The following is a 15,094-nucleotide window of genomic DNA, read 5'->3' as shown; positions in this document are numbered from 1 at the left end:
AGGAGATCCGATCCTAGAAGAATACAGATTTGGACCCTGATGATCTAGTCTCTTCTACCTGAACCTTTCTTCTTCCTTTCCAGCATAGGGCTGGCAGAAGCAGAACAGGCCTTCTGCGTGTGACACTGTCTGGGTGTTTCAGGACCTCCTCCTCTGTGGTTCTGCCTGTTCTTTTCCTGCCATAGGTTGCTGCTTCCTACTTCACTGCACCCAAAGCTGCACAGAACCATCCTGATCCCATCTTGAACTAGTCTGTGAGAAAAGTTCCCTCTGTCTTTCCTCCTGGAAGTCTGTGTACGGCAGAGCAGGCTTGCCAAGCCCAGCAGAGCTATGCATGCCCCGCACTTCTCTGGGGGCAGGAAGGCAGTGACATGTTCTAATTCACCCATGGAATAGCTTTATGGAAATAATTTCATATAAAACTTAAAACCAGCATTTGTACAGTGAATGCACGAAGCCAAGCAGTTCCAGCTAGGGTAGGTTTTTATTTCCCCGCTTACAAGCCTGTTACCATTTCTTTGTCGTTGGATACAACCTGTTGTGGAAGAGAGATTAACTCACTGACTATCTTAAATGCAGTCTCTAGCTAACAGGCAGATTTAGACTAAACCCTGCCATGAGCAAATAGATAGAGAGAGGTTTCCTTCCTTAATTTTCTTACTTTTCTAGATCACTTCAGAGCCACTGTGCTAACACACAGTGCAAGGTCACTTATAAAACTAAGGCCCAAGAAAAATTAACAAAAATATTGTTTCACCTTCACAATTCTGCCAGACTGCCCCCCTGCATAAGATCTTACCGGCTAGCAGCTAGGAAGACTTAGAAGGTGAGGTATAGATGTCACAAGCTGCTTGTTTTTTTCAGTAGTGCGGGATGAGCCTTCATGGTCTGTTACTGTGCAGTCGTCCTCTGTCTACTCTTCTTTGAGTAATGAATTAGTCTTTCAGTCTGTAAATAAACCCGTGAGCAGAGAGCACAGGACAATTTCGTTTTCAGTCCTGCAAATTCTGAATTGTACTTCCTCGACGGAAAATGGCAGCCCTTCAAGAAACTTGTGTATGTGAGTGTGCGGGGGGGCGGGGGGGAGGAGGGAGAGGAGGAGTGGCAAAAAGGGTCCCAGCTCCAGGGTCTCTCTATTCAATTCTCCTTCCACAGCCTGTGAGTCCTTTGTTCCTAAGCAACAGCAATGCTAGGTCCTTGGAGATCATTAGCATAATGTTTGGTTCCAGCATGCAAGTTCAAGCTGGAGGGAAAAGAACTGAACTGCATGCAGTGCCTGGAAATGTTAGATTTCAAATTATGTAGAAAGAAAAAGCATCTGGACCTGGTTAGAAGCTGTTCATCAGCTTCTAATGTTGCCTTAACTGTCTGTTTTAGTCATTTGGCTATTTCATTTTACTTGGCTGTAACACAGTGTGAGATACTTGCATGTGTGTGTTAAAACTCGCAACATTTGTGATACCATCCTTAGCACGTGCCAGATCGGATAGATATGGACACAGAAGGGAAGGCTCATTCAGCGGTGCAGCAGAGAGGGTATGAGCTGCACTTTATATACATCTATCTGTGACCCTTCAAAAGTGCAGCTGATACAACAGTTCCCCTTTGTAGCATGTGAATTTACTGGAATTTGTCCCTATGACTGGGGCTACCAAGCTCAAGCTTTTAGTAACTGGCCGCAATAATTTCAAAATAATATCTAGAAAAGAAGAACTATGGAAGAGAAATAGCTGTGTGTTTTGTGGCAGGTATTGTTCACAGGAGATGCAACATTGAGGTCCCTCTCTTGCTGATAATGGGACTGGGATATTATTGGCATAAAGAAGCTGATAATGTTGATGTGCTTGGCTGATTCTAGGGTTGGAGATTGCATTCTGCTCACCTCAACAAATTAATTGAATTTACTTGATGTTTTTCTTCTACGACCTGAAATGTGCCTGGGTGCACCATTTCCCCAGTGGAAATGTTATCCCTTTGTCTGGTTTAAACCTGTGAATACACATGGTGCAAACAGTGTTCTGTAAATGAGGGAGATTCCTTTCTCCCTCCCCAGCCCCTTCAAGACATCCTACTTCAAGGAGCCCTACTTTAATATTATACTTATTTATAAATTTTGTATTATATCTCTATTCTTTGAGCACAGAGTTAGAATACCCAGAAGGTGGACTGGTACAATCAAGCAAGGAGGATCCTGTACCTTTTTTTCTAAAGTAATCTAACTTAACACTTTTCTGAGGTTTGAGAGAGACTTGATTGTTTCACAGGGAAAGCTGACATTCCTTTTGACCTGTTCTTTCCTCTTTTAGTAGTAGGACTTGGACTTAGGTTGTGGCTTACCAGGAAGGGGATTTCCCTCACAGTATTTTTGGTAATTGCAAAGATTCTTCAAGAAAAATGGTTTTAGGAGAGCTTTGGCACTGTTTTGCAGACTTAAGGAGTCTGAAGGATGGAAGACAAAAAGAAAATGAAAGCAGCTTTGTGAAGTCTAAGAACCCAATTAAGTTTATTGGAATTTTAGCATTAATTTCAGTGGGAGCAAAATGTTATCCTTTGAGATTATCTCATCTGCAATGAATCTGCAAGTGGGTTGAGGTACACCTGTCTCTAGCAAATGGAGAGCATTGGCTATCACAAGAGTGAGGTCATAGTCTGATGTTAATGCAAGAGGGATTAATAAATCACTTATGCATAGTGTAGCCAAAGGTGGATCATCATTAGTACACATCATGCTTAGCTTCTGCCATGGCTAGTGCCTTACAAATGCCTTACAGATTTAGATACAGATAGATATGTAGGTACTTCTCTTGACTTCACATAACTTCACCCCCTCTTGAAGTTTATTTATTTACATTTATAAAGCACTTCTCCTGTTTCTTTTTCAAACCAGCCTTTGATTATTTCTTTATTTTTAAATGCACTTACTGTGGTTGGATAGCTGCAGTTGGTCTACTTTGAGCTTTTGCTGTGCTGGCTAGAGAGGTGTTGGCTGGAGGAATGCTGATTGATTACCAAGGAGAAGGGAGGAATAGGCTTGAGCTGCCTGTAATGCGATTCATGTTCTGACCTCCTGCGAGTTGACAAGGGAGAATGCAGAATTCCAGATCTCTGGAGACTTAGAGGGAGCATCCTGCCTGGTCCCCTGAGACCCAGAAGGATGACTCTTACAGGGGAGTGACTACATTTATCCTTGTGTATTTTCATGACATGGTGAACTCATCAACCTCTTTGAGTTATATAGCAGCTTCCAAAGTCAGCAGAGAGAGGATTGTTTTGACCCTTGTAGAGTCCTTATTAGCTCTTTAGGGCTTGTGACAAGCAGAGCAAGAGTTGCACTGGAGGGTCATGGCACCCACAAGTCAACATATATTATGCATATTTGCATAACACACATAGGCTGGCCCAGTTTAGTTCTGTGTATGGTATTTTAGTTCCTCTATAATGCTCTCACTTTAAAATGTTGGAAGACTGATGGATTGAGCAGGTTTGTATGTTACATACTCCTTGCTTTCTAACTCAGCCATAAATCCAAAATAAACTTGGGCAGTTTTACAGAGTCTGTCTGCCCTTGTGGAAAGGGAAGAACCTAACGTGATCCCTCTGTGACAAACACCCTAATCCAACCACACTTAAAATAATGCCAGGAATCCTGATCCTGTTCCATCCCTTTGAGATACTCTGAGTTCCAAATGTCTGTCGGAGACCTTACAAAGGCCAGCGGGGCAAAGCTCTGTGAAATCTACATATAGTGTGAGAGGGCTGAATTATAAAGGATAAGTGCTCATAATATCTGTTTTCTACTTTAGAATTCCTACATTCTTGAGCTACGTGTGGCTCAAACTGGGGGTGCAAAACCACCATAACTCTACTCTAGTCAATGGACTTTCTTCTGATTTACATTGTGTGAATTAGACCATCTTATAATCTATTAAATTTTTTGGACAAAGAGTGAAGATCCTATTTTCCCATATCAGATGTGAACTACACCTTTTTGTGTTGCCTGGTTTCTGTAAACATAGCCTATCATTGGTAGGTCTCATATGCTTAGCAGGAGAACTAAACAAAGCTTAGGAGTTGTAGACCATGAGCTAGAATTGGTTGTGGGTTTCATGTTTGTTCACAGAATAGGTTATTACTTAGACTATGCAAAATCCTTCCCTCAGATACACACTTTTCTCTGAAGAGAGTGCCTAAGCAAGGAATAAAATATTGTGTTGAGTAAACTGTTATGTTTTTCCTTTACATACACTATTAACTGGTCCAGGAGTGAATAGGCAGTAAAATAATGATTCATTATCATGAGAGGTAGTTTACAAGAATTTACTACTGCAAATTTAATAAAACTGTAATGATCATAGACCATTCCAGTGTTTTATTTAGATCTTTGAAGATGCTTTAAGCCTAGCTTTGTGGATTTCTGGTGTGATCCAATACAGAGCATAAGAATGCAAAATAGCCACTAGTTATACACACAGCAGTTTTTTAATCTATGGCTGAACTGATTTCCTTACATTTCAGGAAGTTAGTAATCCTATCTCTGAGCTGGCACCTTAGGATTAAAGTTGTACACTCAAAGGGAAAAGTATCTCCTACCACCAGTTTTATCATATCATATCATATCATATCATGTCAATAACCCTGTTTACTTTGGCAGATCAAAAGTTTCTTTAATCCAGAAGCTGTCACTTGTCTCAGTTTGTTTCCTAGGAATTAACAAGTGCAAATCCATGGCCTTCAGACAGTGACACACCTTCTAGCTCAGTGTAGCTGAAACTTACTTTTCCTTGCTCAGAACCTTTGACCCTTTCACATTTTCAGGTGAATTCCCCTGTTTAGCATCTGTCTTCAGGTGGTTTGGTTTTTGTTTAAAGTTTCAGTAAAATGTTGCATTTTGAGAACAGAGAAAGTGGAAGTCATATTTACTTCTGTTACTTTAAAAAAACTATAAAAATGGCAACCCATTTTTTAAGCACCACGTTAGTTTCAAAGTGCTTTATGCAAAAAGGATATCTGTGATATGGAGATTGAGACACCTCTGTTTTCAAGCTGGTATTTTCAGAATGCTTCAGAAAAGCATGAGCCTTTGAGAATAAGGCTTCAGAATAGAAACAGACAGCCTTAATAGTACCTGTCACTAGCACGCTAGTTCTACAGTGGGATGAGACAGGAAGCACAGACTGGTTAGCAGTGTGGCTTAGCTCGGGAACAGCTGAGGAGGTGGCTGTCCCCAGCTGTCCATCTGCCTCTGCTGCAGGAGCATCTTCTCTGCCTGAGAGTCAGCTTCTGAATTCTTGCAGTTTACCATGTGGCACCACTGCCGCAGTTTGCAGCTATATCATAAGGCAAACAGAATCCAGCCTTAACACCACCACCCTATTTCTTTCTTTTTTCTTTATTAAATATCATACTGTAAGTGACACTTCATTCAGGAGCAAACTTGGTAAGTAGCTTTGGGAGAGTCAGCGTGTCATAGGGAAAGTGACTGACAGTCATAAACTCTTTAGCCATCTGAAGCTGGGCCATCCCTGTTCATCAGGCAGAGCCTTCCTTCTTACTGAAAGCAGTAACGAATCTTGCATCGTGCAGCACTAACCTAACTGATGACACTCTGGTTTTGGAATGGTTTGGTCAATGATGAAACTTCAACATTCTAGTGCTGGTGTTCTCTCATTTCTGTGGGATGAGAGCAGGGGGCACAGGGAGCACAGATGTTAAGGCATTGACTTTCTCTTATTGTTCTGAAGCAGATTATTTCAATCAAATGTTTGTTCCATACAGGAAACACTCAGGAGGGGAAAAGACAATGCTCCAGAAGTGGCAGGTAAGCTAAATCTTGGCTGCACATGGTTAAGTGAAGAATTTCAGCACCTGTCTGTGTGTCTGTGCACAGATATGTGTGTGTGTACTTCAAGACCTAAGCTGCTCTTTCACTGCTGGAGGTGAGGTTATTGGCAAGAGGAGCAGCATATTTACATCTGGTTATTGCAGAGGTTTTGCTCCTCTTGCTGTGAAACATATGGTGCTACTGTCTGACAGATTAAGTGTGATTTTATGCACATTTTTAAACCGAGACCAAAGAGAGCCACCTAGTTGAATGGCTGTTCACAGATCATCTGTACATCTAAATCAGTGCACCTCTCATTTTCCCAGATGTTTTGCTGACCTGAGACAGGCATTCACTTTCCTGTATCCCTGATCTTGGTGACCTAAGACACATTGAAGAAATCTGTATCTTCTTGTTTATATGTAGCACTTTGTGCAGCCTTTTCTGTACAGACAGTTGTCCGGGATTTTCCAATATACAGATTGCATGCATTTGACTCACTTTTAAATTGGGAAAAAGTGCTCTATTATGCAAATACAGCATAAAAGTAATGGGTGATTATAGACAAATGCAAATGGCCTGTCTGAAGAAGAGCCAGAATGAAGACTCCGATTCTGTTGAATGGATAGTTGTATAAGCGATATTGTGCTGATATGAATGGCAATGGGTGATTGATTACACTATTTATAATTCTTGTCCTGGTGGACCTGGGAACCACAGGACTCCAAGGGTGCCTCTGAGGCATAGTTTTCAGGGGTGGAGTTAGGAGGTTTTAATGCTTGTTTCCTTTCCCTGGCAGAAGAGGGAGATCAGCAACTTTGATTACCTCATGTACCTGAACACATTGGCTGGCCGCAGCTACAATGATTATATGCAGTATCCTGTGTTTCCATGGATCCTTGCTGACTATCACTCCGAGGTCAGTGCTTGCTGCAGCATTTTGTACTTTCTATGACAGCAACCATACAAATGTTTGTTGAACGATGCCATTGAAGCAGAGGGGTCTAGACTAAGGGTTCAAAATTTGAGGTAGTTAATTTGAACTGTAGTGATTCTTTATCGATTAGCGTTATCTTCCAATAAGCATGCTGAGGATCATGTTCTGCCTCAGAAAGGTGGATAAACATCTGTTAAATACATAACCTAGTTAAGGGCAGGCTGCATTGGCTCAGCAGATAGGCAGAGACAGTCTTCTGTGACCCCTGACAAGGAAGTTTGGACAGAAAAGCCTTGAGAGCAATTTGCAACCTGCCAGGTCCTTTACTTGTGAAGCTACTTGTACATGCTATCCTTTCAGCAGCACATGCTTCCACTCTCTTTCCAAGTCCCATCCCAGTTCTGGAGACAGGTGTTTTAGTACTGAGTCTGTGGCCTTGTCTAGGTGAAACTTCCAACAGAGCCTTGCTGCTATCCAGTGTCACTGAGCTAGTCATGATGTCTAAGACTCGGGGATCTAAAAATCTACATTTTTGCTGGTTTTGCTTTTCAGACTCTAAACCTTACTAATCCTCATACATTTCGGGACCTGTCAAAGCCCATGGGAGCACAGACTGTGGAGAGGAAACACAAGTTCATCCAGCGCTACAGTGAGGTGGAGAAGAGTGAGGGTGAGTGTTTTAGGAGAGTAACAGACAGCAGAGGCTTAAGTCCCCTCAGGCCTTTGGGGATGCTAGCGAATCCCTTGGAAAAGGTCACCCAAAAACTTTCCAGAGCTGTGGCTAAGGGAAGCACCATGTCAAGGAGATCCCCTCACTTCTGGATACAAACTGGTTGAGGATTCGAAGAGAAATTACTCCTTCAAGCACTGCCTTACATGCCTTGTACTGCTGCATTCTACCCTCTTCCCTTGGGCAGCAAGAGATGCTACAGCAAAAAACAATATGTTCCCTAGAAAAGACTGTTAACTAAGCTGCACGCATTAGTCTTGTCTGTTAGCTTAAGCTGCATGTAGAAGACTGCTGCATGCAGCTTAACTAACACCTACTGTAAAAAAAGGAAACAGGATGTTGAGGCTGTTGACCTCTGGAGATCAAGATCTTTTTTGGTACTAATGGGGAAGGGGATGGTCTGGAAAGTTAAAGGCTGTATTCTTCAGAAAATGAAATGTGGAAGGCAAAAAAAGAACACACAGAGATGGTAGTAACTGTGCACATTCAATGCAAATATGCAAGGTGTGCTTTTGCTCACAGATCCTTGAACACATCTGCCTCAAAGACCTGCTCCCTATTTAGTTGGGCTGTGGTAACTGGAAGCTATGGGCTTGAAATGGTGATATTTTGTACTGAAATCTGATTTGTGTCCAATTTCCAGGAGACCTGTCAGCCCAATGCCATTACTGTACTCACTATTCATCAGCAATTATAGTGGCATCTTACCTGGTCCGAATGGAGCCATTTACCCAGACCTTCTGTTCTCTGCAGGTAAGGGGGCAAGATAGCTTCCCTCCTACACCTCGTTATGAACCATGTAGCACATTATAGTGGCTGTGTAATGAAGAGGGATTAATTCTTTTGACATTTTCTGTATACTCTGTGTGGACTCTGGGCTCACTGAAGGCTCTATGCTGTGTCTGTTGAATGCAATGAAAACATCTTAATGGGAGCATGATTGATGCCTGATGATCGTGTTTTTTTTCTGAGGGAGAAGGATTATTTAATTTTGGTCCTGTGATGCATTTTGTGAGACCTGAGGCATATAAACACCTAGACAATGTTTTACTACCTGTCTGAACTGAGCTTCTCACTTTGGGGCATATGAGACCTTCACGCTAGGTATTCTAAGCCCAAATGCCCATACAGTAATGTGATTACAGGCAAGCACTTGGAGCTGGCTGTGGTGGCATAAAGAGCATTCCTGGGCCAGATGAGGATGCAGAGGTTCTAGTGGGTGGGGAATGACAGGGATCATGGGATCAGCTCCCTGAAGGAGAAGTGGGGTGAGACTACATTCAGTGCTCCAGAAGGAATATTTTGGTTTAGCTTGTTCTGAACTTGTTGCTGTTTTATGGTGCCAAAATCACTCCCTATGGAACTGAATTCCATGAAAACTGAGCTTTGTGCTTACCTTTCCCAGCTGGTCAGCATACAGGGGCACCAAATTTCCTGACAGCCTTCTTCAGCAGGCAGTTGGTGACACACAAGCACAGACACTTGGGCTGTAGCAGTTGTTACCCTTATTTCTGTAGTATGTGTTGCATTGTAGCAGGGTCTACCAGGAGGACAAGTCCTCAAGAGTATATTTTTTAAGGAGCATCTTGCTGAAATCTGCCTGTCCTTATGGAGCAATGTGAGGGAGACAGCTAGGCCAGAATATTCCACACTGAGAGATTGCTGTACATATGGTGAGGACTAGCCATACTTCCTGCAGCTCTCCAAGTGCTTTGCTGTTGTGCTGGTCTTTTTTCTTTTTTTTTTTTTTTAAATGAACTAATACAAATAAAGCGCTGTGCTAATTAAGTAATAAGCCCTATGATATCGGCTGTTACCAGCAGTAGCTGATGGGTTAGTGAACCACCTGAGGCAATGGTTACCATCGCACTCTGTGAGCCATATGTTAGCTGCAGTAATCAGTGACTGTGGAGCAGTTATTTCTTGTTGTAAACAACAAAGGCTGCTGTTTCTCACTGGCACACTTTTCACGCATAACAAGTTCCCAGTCTGAGTAGCTGCTTTGCAGCAGTGTTTATGTGTGATTAGCAGGTAACCAGCATTTTTGTGGGGATAGTTATCTTCAAAGGCTGCTGAGATCTCAAGCATTCAAAATTTTGTCTGGATGTGGATCCACTGTAACTGTTGAACTTTTTCCATTCTCATTCTTTTGCTCTTATGTTACTGCATGTTCAGCTGAGCTCTGCTGTCATTTCCCCCAGGTGACTGGTCCTATAGTGGCTTAGGAATTGCTAAGTGTGAGATGCAGTCAGTCAAACAGCACACCTGAGAACTGTATGCTCAAGTCAAGAGCAGGTTGGAAAAGGAGTACTCCCAAACTTAAGACCTTGGAAGGGTGCTGAGTTGGGAGCTGTGAAGGCTTCTCAGCACCTTAAAAAGTGGAAAAGCTATGATTATAACTGCAAACTGCCAGTCTGAATGCACATGACAAGGAAATGCAAAAACTTGGGTGCACCCCTTTTGAAAAACTGATGTTGATGTACCATCCTCTTTCTCAAGTCAAAGAATTGATTTGTACCTGACCACAGAAGAAGGCAGTGAGGAAGCATTGCCTCTAGTAAGGGAACTGTACAGGAGTTTACAAAACCTTATTATTTCACATTTTATTTAAGTGTATTGTGATCTGACTCTGGAGGAAAGTGTGTATGTACTTTGGATATTGTATTGGAATGGATGAAAGACAGGCTCATCAGACAGGTGTTGGATGGTACCTTCCACTTCACCTTAGCCAAGTATCTCCCAGAATTCCTTTCAGGTGTTGGTTTCAGCACCACAAAAGAGCAGCAAAGGTTTCTGTGTTTAGCGTCTTCATTGGAAATGCATTCTAGGACCCCATGCTCTCAATTAGAAGCACTTGCTTTTGATTCAAGTCAGATTTTATCCCCTTTTATTCTTATTCTACTGTTGCATTTCAGCTAGCAGGCTAATCTTCTTCCCTGGCGTTTACCTCTCAAAGAAAATAGGGTTCTTACTCTTCATTGTGTCACTGACTCTTGAGCAGTCATTTAAGCACTGTCTGCAGGTAATTACTTCTCAGCAACTCTGGGAGTGTGGTAGGTCTTTGCACCTTCGTAAGCATCTTCGTAAGCATCTCTTAGAAACACTTTGAGGTCTTTGGGTTTAAAGCACCACCAAGGATCTTTTAGCATGCTAAGTTTTAGAAACATGGGAAGTTCTAACTTCTCTCTAGAGGTCACTTTGACTAGTTGCTTTGTATATACCCTGCTGAACTGTAGTTTTAAAACCCATATTTTTCCAGTATTCCTGATGACAGTATAAGGCCTCTACTGAAAGGAAAGAAAACAGAGGCTTACTGTATCTAGCTATAGAAAAGCCATAAGAGTTTATGTTGACTTGCAATCTAAAGGCATAAAGCAATTCTTGATTCTCTTTTTCCCTTTCAGTGCAGTTTTTGCATTCATAGAGAGAGAAAACTCATTAATTCTGATATAAATATATGCAAATAAATTTATTAATATAGGAAATGGGAAAATCAGTTATTGCTTCCTTTATAAATAATACAGGCTTAAGTTTTAAAGATATTACTTTTCCCTAAAATGAATTAGACAGCCAGGGAAAAAATCACATTTTTTCGTGGTGGTAATATCTTTAACCAGATTTGTCGCGCTAACAGCATTTCCTATGTATATATTATTTTTATTTAATACAGGTAATCTTTTTATTACAAATCATATTGTTTCTCAGGAGATTACCATCAGCTCTCATAAAAGCTGCAAAAAAAGATGAAAAAGCATCAATCACCACGAGACACAGCGCGCTGTGTGCAGATTAAATATACAAAGCCCTTTAATATGCTTCAATGAGATACTTGTTAGCTGTTGATTTATTTATAGTCCTTCTTCTACTCTGTTTTAATTTCAATTTGAATTTGACTCCAAGGGTCCTTGCCTAATAATGATCAAGAACAAGATGACCTTGTGCATCAGATTAACTCCAGCTAGGCTTACTCATGTGATTAGCCACTTTTTCACTCAGTCCCTTGAGTGGGTGTGGGACGGCTTCACAATTGTCAGTGGTATAAGGAAGTAGGCCATAAAATAAAAGGAAGTAAAGCAGAACTATGCTGTCATTTAGAGATGAGGCTGGACCAAAAACCTGGTCAGAATTCACCTCAGGGGAAACAGCGTCAGGGTCTTTCCATCTGGAATATGTGCTGGCTTTTGGTGGGAGTCTATCTGAAAAGACAAGCAAGGAGATGTGGCTTCAGAACCTAGGGTTTATTGACTTCTGTGTTTTGGTTCCTTATTCATGAGGGTAGTTTCTCCCTAGCAAAAGATAGTGGCAAAAGTTATTTCTTGACTTGCAGTTCTCAGACTTAGCAGAGTTTGTAGATCCAAAGGAGATGCATTGTGCAGTGTGCAGGTACTTGAGGGGTCAAAAGGGCAGTGGTTCTTACCATCAGAAACCAATGTGGGAACTGCTGCTCAGGGTTCATCTGGACCATGGGAGTGAGATCCCATCCTTACAGCATGAGCATGCTTAGGTGTTATTTTCCTATTTAATAGATTGCAAGTCAAAGCTTCAGCTGACTGTTATTGTGCAGAAGGACAGCATCCTCCTCATCTGGCACATGCAACAGTCTACAGGCAGAGAGAAAACTAACCAAAGCTAGCAAGTTTTCTCAAGAGGTCAGCCATAAACAGAACCTGACTGCATCTCATATTCATTAACAGATTCAGTCTTGCACCACCTCTGGGTTTTAGTGTCTTCATTCTGCAGTCGCACTGGCTTGTTCTTTTTGCCTAGTGAAGCAGCTCTGAGGATTGAATGGCTGAGGATGAGCAATCATTCATACATTTTCACTGCATTGCAGAACTGTTTAAAGATACTTGTTCTATCTCTGATACTCTCTCTTGAGCCCTGGCAGTGGGACGTAGTGTTATGTCCCATGACATATAATCCAAATTAATTAACCCCAATAAGAAATACATATATTAGCCTGGGAGAATGTTGCAGTTGGGCAGCTATTCTGCTGTCAGTACCTGAACTAGGTATTATTAAGCAATTTGGTTCTGTCACTTTATACAGTTAAAAAGTCAGCATTCTTCTGAAACAGGTCATTTGTTCTGACAAACTCATTCAGATGATCTCCAAAAACTGATTGTCTATTTGGTTATTTCCATTATTGTAGAAATTTTATGTTAAAATAAATCCTTTCATACTCAATGTAGAGATCCCTGTATAAAGGTGAACCTGGATTTTCACAAATGCATACAGTATCTGAAATCTCATTAGAAAATCCTGTAGGAATTATGGTTTCAATGTAAGGCATATACTCTTCATTCAGTGAGTGGGTTGTTTTTTTTTTTTTAAATCTGTTTTTTCTTTCTTTCTTCTTGGAGCCTTAGTTCAGAGTAATGTCCAGGGCTACTAAGGCTGCTTTTGTCTAGTGTTTGACTCTCATTAAACTTAACATGTTCAAATGCTCTCAAGATGTGAGGTAGTTTGTTTCTCCTTCCTTACATAATTATTAAGCTTGGGACCCAGACATTCTTCCCTTTTTCCCCTCTTTATGCTATCCCTCCTTCTCATAAGGAATAAACAGTCCCTGCAGGCTCCTGCCCACTGGGCCTTTCCTGTTTACCTGGATCTGATGAATGTTATCTCAGTGGTACCCCCTTTCCCCAAAGGCTCTTCTCTAGAGGACTGCATATAAGATTGTTCACAACTATTTGGGTCACAACTGAAGTGAAAACACTGAAGTGGTGTCCATGCTTGCAAATCACTTTGGGATGAAAGGAATGAATTGCCTTCAGAAGCATTAATAATGGGTATGCTGATATTTTCCGGCTGCCCATGATAATTTCTGCTTGCCTCTGTGTTATTGGAAGCTATGCTAAGACTCCAAGCTTTATGGTATTCTCAACCTACATACCTAACAAATCAGGACTAAGACAACTCCTAATATAAGATCACAGTACATAGAGCTGGGACAGATCTTGAGATATCACCTAATCAAACATGTGATGAGGTGATTATTGCAGAATTGGCTAAGATTCAGCATTTGCTTTTTATCTAACAGAATATTCACACTGCAGTCTTTTTGTCTGCCTCCATTTCACAGGGTGGGAGTTTTGATGTTGCAGACAGGATGTTTCACAGTGTCAAGAGCACATGGGAATCGGCATCAAGGGACAACATGAGTGATGTCAGAGAACTCATCCCTGAATTCTTCTACTTGCCGGAGTTCCTAACCAATGCGAATCACTTTGAACTTGGTAAGTGCTAGAAGGGACTTCAGTGCCCCCCTTCCACTCCCCAGCATCCTGCCAAAGGAAAAGATCCAGATCACATGTTGGGAGTTGGTCCCTGGACTATGCTGACTGATGAGGTTCTCTAGCGATGACAGATCAATTTTTATTAAATAATGCTACAAGAATACAAGCTTCTGATATCTGAATGATATCAGAACAACCATGTTTCTAGCTCAGAAGGGATCGTAGTTCCTATTAGTTACTGTGCAAAGGAATTGCACATTTTGTCACACAAAAGTAGATTTCAATATAAGCAATCTAGATGGCTGCTTTTGAAAATCTGGTTTGTACCATCACATCTATGTGGCTATGAACAAAAGATTAATTTGACTTTTGGAGTTGTTAAATGGTTAAATTGTTAAATGGTGTTGGTGAAAGGTCTCTTTTTAAATCTCATGTCTCTGGTGATTAAAGTTGCCAAATGTCCTCACTGTCATCTTGAGAGGGTCTGCAGAAGCCACATGAACCTGGCCTCAAGCAGCATCACAATCTCTTCTGAACATACACTGCCTCTAGACCTTTCTGCATGAGTGATGGAAGGTCAGACAGAATCCAGAAAAAATACTATTCAGAAATAGACATGGCAGTCCTGATTCAGTTCGCTTTACAGGAAATTCACGTTATTTGCAATACAAAGCTGCTTTTTGTAGTGGACTCAGGTTGGTTAAAGATTAAGGCAGAGGAGAAATACCTTAAGAATCATCCTAAATTGGTGACGGCAAAGGAAACGTAACCCATGTTGTTGAGGTCTGGCTATAATTGTATTTAAGATCTCAGTGAAATGAGACATGCCAAGAAAAGGGCAGAATGTGAAAAAGATGTTAGAAGATTGTTAAAAAATAAGAAAGAATTGGGGTAGTCTCATCCTGAGAGGAGGCCAAGAAACAGAGCCTGTCTGAAATCAAGATCCAGAGACTGACCTGAGTGGAGGGATCTAAAAAAGACACCAGAGTCTTCCCGATAGAGAGAAAATATACAGGAAGATTTTACAATAGGCAAAGCCAAGAACCTGAATCTGTTCACTGCTACACTGTAAGGAAATTTGCAGTCCCAGACCTGAGCCTTAACTTAGATTTGAATTCATCCAGTTGCACAACACCGTGCTCTGATTTAAGAACATATGCTCACCTTCTGAAAGGAATCGGATTGCAAAGGACTTGAGAACAAAATCCCTCCCAGTGGCTGCTTTAGTAGGAATATCTGGCAGTTAGGCCCATTGGGTTATGTATAAAGAGAAAGTTGTGCCAACAGGTTTGTCTTGTTGGAGTTTGCAGTCTGTGCTAAAATGGTTTGTGCTGAGGACGTGCATATTTTTACTGTATTAGCGACAG

General features: G+C 41.4%; 1 protein-coding gene across 1 annotated transcript in view; it reads left to right on the top strand.

Annotated features, from left to right (window-relative positions):
- WDFY4 (WDFY family member 4) overlaps positions 1-15,094 on the top strand; it is a 146,380-nt gene that overhangs the window by 109,539 nt on the left and 21,747 nt on the right. The window contains exons 48-52 of the mRNA XM_082310287.1: positions 5,776-5,818; positions 6,621-6,740; positions 7,311-7,428; positions 8,132-8,241; positions 13,574-13,727. Coding sequence (XP_082166413.1) covers positions 5,776-5,818; positions 6,621-6,740; positions 7,311-7,428; positions 8,132-8,241; positions 13,574-13,727 — 545 coding nt within the window. The remainder of the gene's footprint in view (positions 1-5,775; positions 5,819-6,620; positions 6,741-7,310; positions 7,429-8,131; positions 8,242-13,573; positions 13,728-15,094) is intronic.

This window comes from Platalea leucorodia, assembly GCF_965183815.1.
Source record: "Platalea leucorodia genome assembly, chromosome: 4".
NCBI classification, from domain to species: Eukaryota; Metazoa; Chordata; class Aves; order Pelecaniformes; family Threskiornithidae; genus Platalea; species Platalea leucorodia.
This window is presented reverse-complemented; position numbering and strand designations above follow the sequence as displayed.